This window comes from Acanthisitta chloris, unplaced genomic scaffold, assembly GCF_000695815.1.
Source record: "Acanthisitta chloris isolate BGI_N310 unplaced genomic scaffold, ASM69581v1 scaffold38501, whole genome shotgun sequence".
Lineage (NCBI taxonomy): Eukaryota > Metazoa > Chordata > Aves > Passeriformes > Acanthisittidae > Acanthisitta > Acanthisitta chloris.
In genome coordinates this window covers 15,276-24,883 of record NW_008654975.1, presented here as the reverse complement: position 1 = coordinate 24,883, position 9,608 = coordinate 15,276, and the positions used below count along the sequence as shown (strand labels likewise).

The 9,608-nt window shown below is 38.8% G+C and overlaps 1 protein-coding gene across 1 annotated transcript in view; it reads left to right on the top strand.

Annotated features, from left to right (window-relative positions):
• Positions 1-229: 229 nt before the first annotated feature.
• The window catches only part of RECQL (RecQ helicase-like), a 13,704-nt gene continuing 4,325 nt past the window's right edge, over positions 230-9,608 (top strand). The window contains exons 1-10 of the mRNA XM_009083741.1: positions 230-296; positions 1,420-1,617; positions 2,933-3,112; positions 3,925-4,031; positions 5,023-5,221; positions 5,993-6,159; positions 6,711-6,792; positions 7,850-7,998; positions 8,088-8,205; positions 8,853-8,991. Coding sequence (XP_009081989.1) covers positions 281-296; positions 1,420-1,617; positions 2,933-3,112; positions 3,925-4,031; positions 5,023-5,221; positions 5,993-6,159; positions 6,711-6,792; positions 7,850-7,998; positions 8,088-8,205; positions 8,853-8,991 — 1,355 coding nt within the window. The 5' untranslated portion in view covers positions 230-280. The remainder of the gene's footprint in view (positions 297-1,419; positions 1,618-2,932; positions 3,113-3,924; positions 4,032-5,022; positions 5,222-5,992; positions 6,160-6,710; positions 6,793-7,849; positions 7,999-8,087; positions 8,206-8,852; positions 8,992-9,608) is intronic.

Below are 9,608 nucleotides of genomic sequence, written 5' to 3'. Positions count from 1 at the left end.
AGGAACTGGTTGTGAGTTTGTGTCTGTCCCTTTTGCAGAAGGGAAAAAGCAGTTGTCATCCAGTGGGGCTTATTTATATAAGCAGATTAAGCAAACCAGTACTCAAACCATTATATTAACACCTCTGTTAATGAAGAATCTCTTGCAGCAAATTTGTTCTAAGTGTTAGAGGTTTACTCATAAAACATATTTGTAAATTGTATTTATTTTATTTTATTCCTAGTGACTGTTGCTTGGTTACCTAAGATCTCCTAAGGATAACATTCTTTAATCTCCAAAGATGACAGCTGTTGCAGGTAATCCAGACTTAGTATTCAATGTGCTAATTTTGTTGTCTTTTAGCTAACAGAAAATCACCTGATCTTACTCATTTATATGATTTTAATGTGTACAGAAGACAGTTTGTGGGGTCTATGCTATTATACTTGAGAGCTGAAGAAAAAACGTTTTTACTGTATAACTTCTTGTTTCTTAGATACAAATTAACACAAAATGTCCCATCCCTGGAAGTGTTCAAGGCCAGGCTGGATGTGGCTCTGAGCAACCTGGTCTAGTGGAAGGTGTCCCTGCCCATGGCAGGGGTTGGAACTAGATGATCCTTAAGATCCCTTCCAACCCGAACCGTTCTGTGATGAAAATCAAGTTTGTCAAGGAAATTACTTGGTTTCCAATATTTTGAATATAGCCTTTATGCTTTAAGATACTTCTAGCTCTTTTCTGCTGTGTAGCAATGGCCATTTAGGAAAATAAATGTCCCTATTTTTGTGCCATTGGAAATGAGGATATCTTTTTCCATCTCATACATTTTTGCTTCCATAACCACATTATCATCCCTGTTATGGTTGAACCAAAATACCTTATTTTGTGGGGTGGTGGGGTATGAAGTAATTTCTTCTCATGCTTTTCTGACCTGGCTCTGAAATAGTGACACACTCTTGTATGATGTGGCGTGTGTTAATTACTCTTTTAAGCTTTGGGGATTGGATTCTAGAACACAATCTCTAATTCACAGAGGAGCATATTAGGATGTAAAGAGGCATATTCCTGCCAAAGATTCACTCATGTAACCCAAGCTTGCAGGGAGTATTTGCTTTACTTTTTACAGATGTGAAGGGTGGCTTGTGTTCAGAAAAGGGTTTGCCCTTTATATCCAAACCTTATTGCTCAGCAGATCCTCCTGTCCGGCGTTGGTGGAAGATTTTGGTGCATGAAATGTAGCTTTTTGCTATTTCCATCTCTAGAAGACCTTTACTTGCTGAGGTTCATGTTGTTTCTCACATGTAAATGCTTTCTGTTAACAATGTTCTATTAACAATGTTTGATTGACTCAATCAACAAGTTATATGAAATATCATGTATAAACTTGTTTGGCATGTTACTGTAGCCTGTGTTGTGCCTTCACCTTGCTTCTCCCTGCAGTGCTAGAGGAGGTGCTGGTTTCCATTGAGAATGAGCTGCAGGCAGTGGAGATGCAGATACAGGAGCTCGTGGACAAACAGCAGGAACTCCTTCAAAAGAAGATGAGAGTAAAGAATCTGATAAAGCAATCCTCAGGAGACTTGGAGGCAGGTGGAAGTAAAGACACTGAAACCTCACCTGAGGCATGGAACAAAACAGGTTTGCAGAGTCAAATTCAAATATTTTAACAGAGAAGTAAACTAATTTAGTAGGAGGGAAAGGGTGTTCGTACAGAGTTTTGTTTGGATAATGATATTGTACTATTTAATTTTTATCAGCTGGGTGACCTGCCACCTTAATTACATGGGGTAATGTTTGTGCTTAACTCCGTGGACATTCCTAAACACTATTCTGAGTTCTTCTGTGTAGATTTATCACAAGAATGGCCCTTGTTGTAACTACTTATTTTCTTGTTGCAAAGTCAAAGCTTGATTTGTAAGAATTGCAGATTAAATTTCTATCACAATAATTAAAAAATGATATTGCAATACTTAAATTCCCTGTTTGTGTTCTAAAAATAATTGTTCTGGATGTCCTCAGGATTTGATAATAACAATTTTGCACTCTCAGAGTTACTTGCTGTTGGTGTTTCTTCTTGCTTGGGTGGGTAGGACATGGGTGGTGTTTGTGATGGGTTGTGTAACCTCACTGTCTTACCAAAATAATGCAAACCAGAAGGATCCTGACTGCCAAAAATGATGTAGAATACATTAGTGTGGTGGAGCTAGTGCAAGTGGCAAGTGCCCCATGGTGGTGTGAGGGCTGCTCTCCTTTTGGGAACACTGTCTTTCAAGTTAAAAATTAGCTGAAATCTCAAGTAGTTGGTGGGTCTATGGGACCTTGTTATGCCTAGCCAAATTCAACTTGGACATCTTAATTATTTTTCCCCCTCCTTTTTTTACTTCACTTGCAATTTGGAAATGCATTGTCATTTCTGCCTCTATCTGTTATACATATTCTCTCTTTTGCTCTCTTTAAAAATGAAATTATTCTTGTAGTTTAATCCATACTGTCTGTGAGGAAAGGGTTATGCATAGGTAAGACTACTGGTAATTTATAACTGTAAACTGATGCTATTGAACCAATCATTTGTTTTGGGTAGCTTTATGCCTAAATCTCTGCTCCTATGCTCTGAAGACTAACATCTTTGCAGTCACATGCTGTGTACTTCTTGAATAAGAGCAGTAGCTAAATTTTATCCCAGTTCACATCTCTGCAGTGAGAGCTTTGGTCTGGAGGTGGATTGTGTTTACATTTTAGAGGCTTTGCAAAGGTCCACCTTAGAAACTGGTTTATACAGGCCCAGGTTGTGTGTAGCTTTTTCTGTGTCATTATTGGATTGTTAAACACTTTCCCAGATCTAAAATTGTGTTGCTTCCAGCTTTAGTTATTGAATGTGTAAATTGCTTCCTTCTTATATTTTAAATTTGTTATAAAATATGTTTGTTGTCTTTATTTTTTTTCCCCTCAACAGACTTTCCATGGTATGAGAAGATAAAAACTGCACTGCAGGGCAGGTTTAAACTCCAGAAGTTTAGGTCCTTGCAACTTGAAACAGTAAATGCTGCAATGGCAGGAAAGGATATATTTCTTGTCATGCCTACAGGAGGTGGAAAGAGCCTTTGCTACCAGTTACCAGCTGTCTGTTCTGATGGTATGTAAGGGGAAAAAGTGGGCATATATAAAGAATTGGATTTATTTTGTCCCTTTTATAGTTGCTTGGAGAATGAACATTATACTGGTGTCTGATATCACACTATGGGGGAAAAAGTGTGATGATATGAGAGAAAGATTTACTAGAAATATTTGCTCTCTTATTTTCTCTGAAGGAGCAATAGCAGCTTTAAACAATTTAAACCTAAATCATATCTAAAATGCACATATATTTTATCTAGGTTTCTCTCAGTACATGATATTATTAAACACTGAAAGAACTTTAAACCTTTGCCACTATTTTTTTCTTTGTTTATTTGGGATATTAATTTTTAACAATAAGTATCCAGTTCTAGTTTTTAAGCTTTTTTTTTTGTGTGTTTGTTTTGGTTTTGTTTGCTTTGGGGTTTTTTTTAAATAACCCATCCAATTGCATGGAAATTTACTGTTTACAAAGACCAAATTTACCATGACCTACCACTGCTTAATTCTGTGGTAAATTAGCACCACATGACACAGATATCCAACTTTTCTTGTTTGATATATTAATTCATCTACTTTGTTTGTTGCAGCTCAGTTGTTGAGGGTCCAGATCCTAAGAGGAGATGCATGTCATGGCCATTTAATGAGAATATTAGTGGCCTGGCACTTAGTTGTCAGCTATATAGGAGGGGAATTTGCTGCTGTGTGTGAAGCTTAAGCTCATCTTTGGCAGTTTCTTCAGGGCAGGGCTGGTGCTTTTAGTAAGAAGTATTAAAGGAGGTATTTGTGACAGGTGAACTGCTCAGTTGGCACAATGGTGGATTGTTACAGGTTTCACACTCGTGATATGTCCTTTGATATCGCTCATGGAGGATCAGCTCATGGTTTTGGAACAGCTTGGTATTTCTGCAGCTTTATTAAATGCCTCCAGCAGTAAGGTAGGTTTACCTGCCAAGTCTTCATGGTTTTAGTGGTGTATGTGCTGGTGTCTCACCTCTGTGTGTTTTGCTTATGAATACTGAATGAATGCCCCAGATTTATCAGATAATGCTGATCAACAGTATCAGTGAGGTGCTGTGATATGGGCAATGTCACTATCTTGTGCTCTTGTCTGAATGACAAGAACCACATGTAAACCAACACCTTTCATGGAATAAATAGATTTCTTGGGGCTGTTCAGAGGATGTGAATTATCTTTAGCTGGGGTATGTTGTAAATTTTTACTCAGTTTGTACACTTGGAGTGGGTGATTTTTTTTGTAGATCACTGTATATTTGCATACATATTATATGCTTTTGCATGCAATTATTTCTCTTAATTTAGGATGGTAGAGGTGGTTGATCCAGAGGTCAAAAAGGAACTTATTTTCCACTCTATTAGTTGTTAGTTGCTTTTTACAGTGAAATCTATTTTCCTGACTCACAGGGGCTATGGTCATCAACTTGCACATGACACTGGATCTGATAGGTCAGTGGCTTGATGCAATGTGCATCTTGAAGCCTGCTTTGAGGCAGAGCACTTAGAAACTCATTAACACTTAGAAACTCATTAACCACAGCACATTATCATGGCAGGGAGTTGGAACTAGATGATCTCTAAGGTCCCTTCCAACCCAAACCATTCTGTGATTCCATGACTGTAGTTTATTGGGAAAATACTGATACCACATGACGAAGCAAAGACAAGTATTCGATACTTTGCTCTTTCACAGTTCCATCACACATTTTCCAAGTATTAAAATTAACATTTCATGTATCATGATCTTCTACAAAAGCTCACAGTAGTGGTCAATACTGTGTAACAGTTTGTCAGTCTCTGTTAATTACCCCTTGTGAACTGTTAATCACTTCTTAAGAACCTTAACACTAGGCAACTCAAGTGTGTTGTCCCAGTTTGTTAGCTCCTGATGTCTCCTTTTGTGTCGGGCAGGAACATGTGAAGTGGGTTCATACCGAGATGCTAAACAGGAATTCACAACTGAAGCTCCTTTATGTGACCCCGGAGAAGATTGCAAAAAGCAAGATGTTCATGTCCAAGCTGGAGAAAGCTTACCAAGCAGGGTGTCTTGCACGGATCGCTGTGGATGAGGTCCATTGCTGCAGTCAATGGGGCCATGACTTCAGGCCTGGTATGCTCCTCAGAAATCTGGTTTGCAGGTTACTCAGGCATCAGTTGGGCCTGAAATCAAACCAGGTGCTTTCTTCATGTGTTCAGTAAATTCTTACTGTATGACTCTGGGGTCCCCAGCACAGGATGGACATGGACCTGTTGGAATGAGTCTAGAGGAGGCACCAAGATGATTAGAGTGGTGAAGCACCTCTGCTATGAAGAAAGGCTGAGAGAGTTGGGATTGTTCAGCCTAGAGAAGAGAAGGCTTTGGGGTGACCAAATTGTGGCCTTCCAGTACCTGAAGGAGCCTACAGAAAGGATGGAGAATGACTATTTACAAGGGCTTGGAGTGACAGGATAATGGGGAATGGCTTCACACTGACAGGCAGTAGGCTTAGATCAGATATTAGGAAGAAATTCGTCCCTGTGAGGGTGGTGAGGCACTGGCACAGGTTGCCCAAATAAGCTATGTCTGCTCCATCCCTGGGAGTGTTCCAGGCCAGGTTGGATGGGGCTCTGAGCAAACTGGTCTGCTGGAATGTGTCCCTGCCCAAGGCAGGGGGTTAGAACTAGATGAGCTTTAAGGTCCCTTCCAACCCAGGCTGTTCTATGATTCTGTAAAATTCAATTAGAAGACATCTATTTTGGATGTATAAATTAGTTCCGTAGTAAATTATCAGTGATTTCATTTATTGTAGTATTACCCCATTGAATACTATCTACATGAATATCTAAAGTTTTGATTTGTGGTATGAGAAATTTGCTTTCTCCTTTTTGTTTTCTTGCTCAGACTACAAGTCTCTTGGCATCTTGAAAAGACAGTTTCCCAATACTCCCTTGATTGGCTTGACAGCAACAGCTACAAATCATGTTTTAAAGGATGCTCAGACAATTTTGCACGTCCAGAGGTGCCTTACCTTCACTGCTTCTTTCAACCGGCCCAACCTCTACTATGAGGTATGTCTTGTTACCTGTTTATTAGGCTGCATCACTGTCATGTTGTCTCCTGTAAGATGCAGTGGATGAGTTTTAGAATAGATTTTCAATTATACATTTTAATTTTAAAGGAATGATGGTGTTCTTTGATTACTTCATGTTGCTGAACCTGCTGTCATCTGCAGAGGCACTTGTGCTGCTGTGTGAGCAAGGCTTAGCAGACATGACTGTGTACAGGAGGGAGGCAGGTAGCAGGCTCAGACTGCTGCAGCCTGTGGGGAAAATGTGTCCTATGATGGCAAAAAAGTTGTAAATTATTTTGCCGTGCTGTATTTTCAGTTTGGCCACAGGTTCTTTTATTGTCCTTCATGGGGAAAACTTCTGGGTTGGCTTTTGGGTTTGTTTTCCTGTGGACTTTTGAGTTGTCATCTGACTGTACACAAAGAGAATATAGTAACTTCTGTTAAATGGCAGAATAGTTTTGTTTATTATACTGCAAGAAATAGAATATGGGATTGTCTGACACACTGTGTGCCCACTTGGACTCTGACATGTCTGTATTATATTTTGAGGTTCGACATAAGCCTTCAAATAATGAAGATTTCATTGAGGACATAGTTAAGACCATTAATGGAAGATACAAAGGACTGTCAGGTAAAAAACATTTAAAAACCACAAGTGCATGTTATTTTTCGTAATCTTCAGCATTACAGGGATGTTGTGATGTTTTCAAGTGATCCTGAAATGTGTAGAGAATTTCTACCTCCACAATACATTAAACATCCAGAATTAGAATAAATGAAGTTTAATAAGATACATATCTTCAGTAATTACTTTCTTTGTTCATTAGTGTTTAAATGTCTTTACTGTTTACTTATACCTTCTGCAGTACTGAAATAGAATGTTGATGTACGTAGAACAATGTTCACATAGATACGAATAATGGGAATTTTTAAGATTGCAAAATAAGGCTCTGAAAAGGTTATCTATATTTTCTTGAAGTACAGGTGTCATTTAGTAGCTGCACATCGGGAGACTTGCTATCTTTAACACTTCTTTTTCATATTTCATCAAGATTCACCTATTATTCAGTGCCCAGAATGGGTGCTTCAGGGTGAATTGCAGATGAAAGCAGAACTGTAAAAATTGGACTTCGTGTAATCAATAAATTATGTCGTGCCAATAAAGAGGAGAGACATCTTGCAAAGGCAGCAGAACCCATTTTCCTGGAGCAGCAGTCTGTGCCTGCCTCTGCTGTGGAGCTCTATGGCAGTGATGAGCAGCTCCCCCAGTACAAACTGTGCTGAAACAATCACAAATCTCACAGCTTTATGGGTAATCCCTGACTCAGCCCAGGCTGAGTAATGACAAAAGGCAGATTTATCTGAAAGCTCAGGTGAGATGCCATAGATGTCATAAGGAACAGCTTTACATAAGCTTTCACAAGCATTGTCCTCCTGGAACATTAATAGAATACCTCCATGACTATGTAGATTGCACCATATTTTCTCTGTAGCCTACAGGTCCCAGCTGATAATTGAAGTTTCCTTCATGGATAACAATACTATGGACTGAGTAGGCACAAAGTCTGTGTAATGCTTTTTATTTATTTATTCTTAAGTTAATAAAACATTCAAAATTGTTTCTAAGTGTTGAGATTGTTCAGCTCTTTTCAAGGCATTACAATGAGGCATCTTTCACTTTTGTGCAGGAATTGTTTACTGTTTTTCTCAGAAGGATTCTGAGCAAGTTACTGTGAGTTTGCAGAAACTGGGAATCAAGGCAGGGACTTACCATGCAAACATGGATGCTAAGTATAAGACCAAAGTTCATAAAGGATGGGCAGCAAATCAAATCCAGGTTAAGTAGATACTTCTCATGGACTTATGTCTCATTTGAACAAATTGTGTTTTGGTACCTTGATGGTTTCTTAATTTATTTTTTTTCAGGTTGTAGTGGCAACTGTTGCTTTTGGCATGGGGATTGATAAACCTGATGTGAGGTTTGTAATTCATCACTCTATGAGCAAATCAATGGAGAACTACTACCAAGAGAGTGGACGTGCAGGTGTGTAGGAAGTGGCTTTTGTGAAGTCACCACTTACAAACCAGTAAAATTGTCCTTCATTTCAGCCATTTGTGTGAAGTCTCTTGTATTTGACACAGGTTCCAAAGTGTATAATGCAATGACACACTGTGAAGAGGCTTTAAAACAAATACAAACTACATTCATGACCTCAGGCCTCTGCTGCAGTGTGAAAAAGAGTAACTGAGTGTACCTAGCCCTTCACTCAACATCTTTCAGCTGATGTTTTTGATACCTGTGATTTACCAGATTACACCGACCGACTGGATGTATGATTTCTTATACATTCTTTTTCTTTCTGTAGCAGCTGGGATGTATGATTTGCTCAGATTGTCTCTAGATGATGTCTAATTGCTATATGAATTTCAGTGGCCACAGAAAGACCAGTAGGATGGGGAGTCCAAAGCAGGGAATTTTAAGGATTGATTGATGTGTTGCAGCACTAAATAGCTCTTATGGCTTAAAAATACCCAAACTACATTTTGTGATGTTTTGGTTATTTCCTTGACTTTGTGCATCATTCCTGTTTCAAAGGCAGGTTTGAATCTATGTGGAGAAAAGCCTTTTAAGGACCTTGCGGGGCAATTGGTTGAGATTTTAATTTTTTTGTTCATTTTAATGTATTGCAGGTAGAGATGACCAAAAAGCTGACTGCATTTTGTACTATGGTTTTGGAGATATATTCAGAATCAGCTCAATGGTAGTGATGGAAAATGTAGGGCAAGAGAAGCTCTATGATATGGTATCATACTGCCAAAATATGAACAAGTAAGTTGCTGTAGTAGCTTGGTTGCTTAGTTTTAAAATAGGCTCATTTTGTTGGTTTTTTTAGAGGACATTTGAAACAACAACAAGAACAAAACCCCTCAAAAACGACAAAACCAAACCAAAAAAACACACCACCAAACTAAATCACCCAGAAACTCAAGAACAAGTTTGCCAGCTTCAGGGTGAAATTCTGGAAACAGTTATGTGGAGGTGAAATATCTGCCAGCAAACACTGGAATTCAAATCCAAACTGGATTTGAATAAAAAATCTAGAATCCAAATCAAAAACTGGAATGGTTTGCTTTTTACTCTGAGGTGCCAGTGTTTAATGGCCACATAGGAATCCACATGTGTTTAATGCTTCATCTGCTGCACTGAGCTATTTGGAACACTTCCTGGAAAACACTTGTGTCAACGTTGTGGACAACTGGTGCATCCAGTGTAGTCTTTGCTGGCCTCAGCCTAAGAATGGGTTCATATTCTTATGGTTTTTCATGCTGTTGAAATTGCAGACTGTACTTTTCTGCTTTAACCAAACCTTTCCTACAAGAAGGGTTTACTAATTATTCCTATTAGCATAACTGACAGGGAATACTGTGCTGGCAGTATTTGTTTTC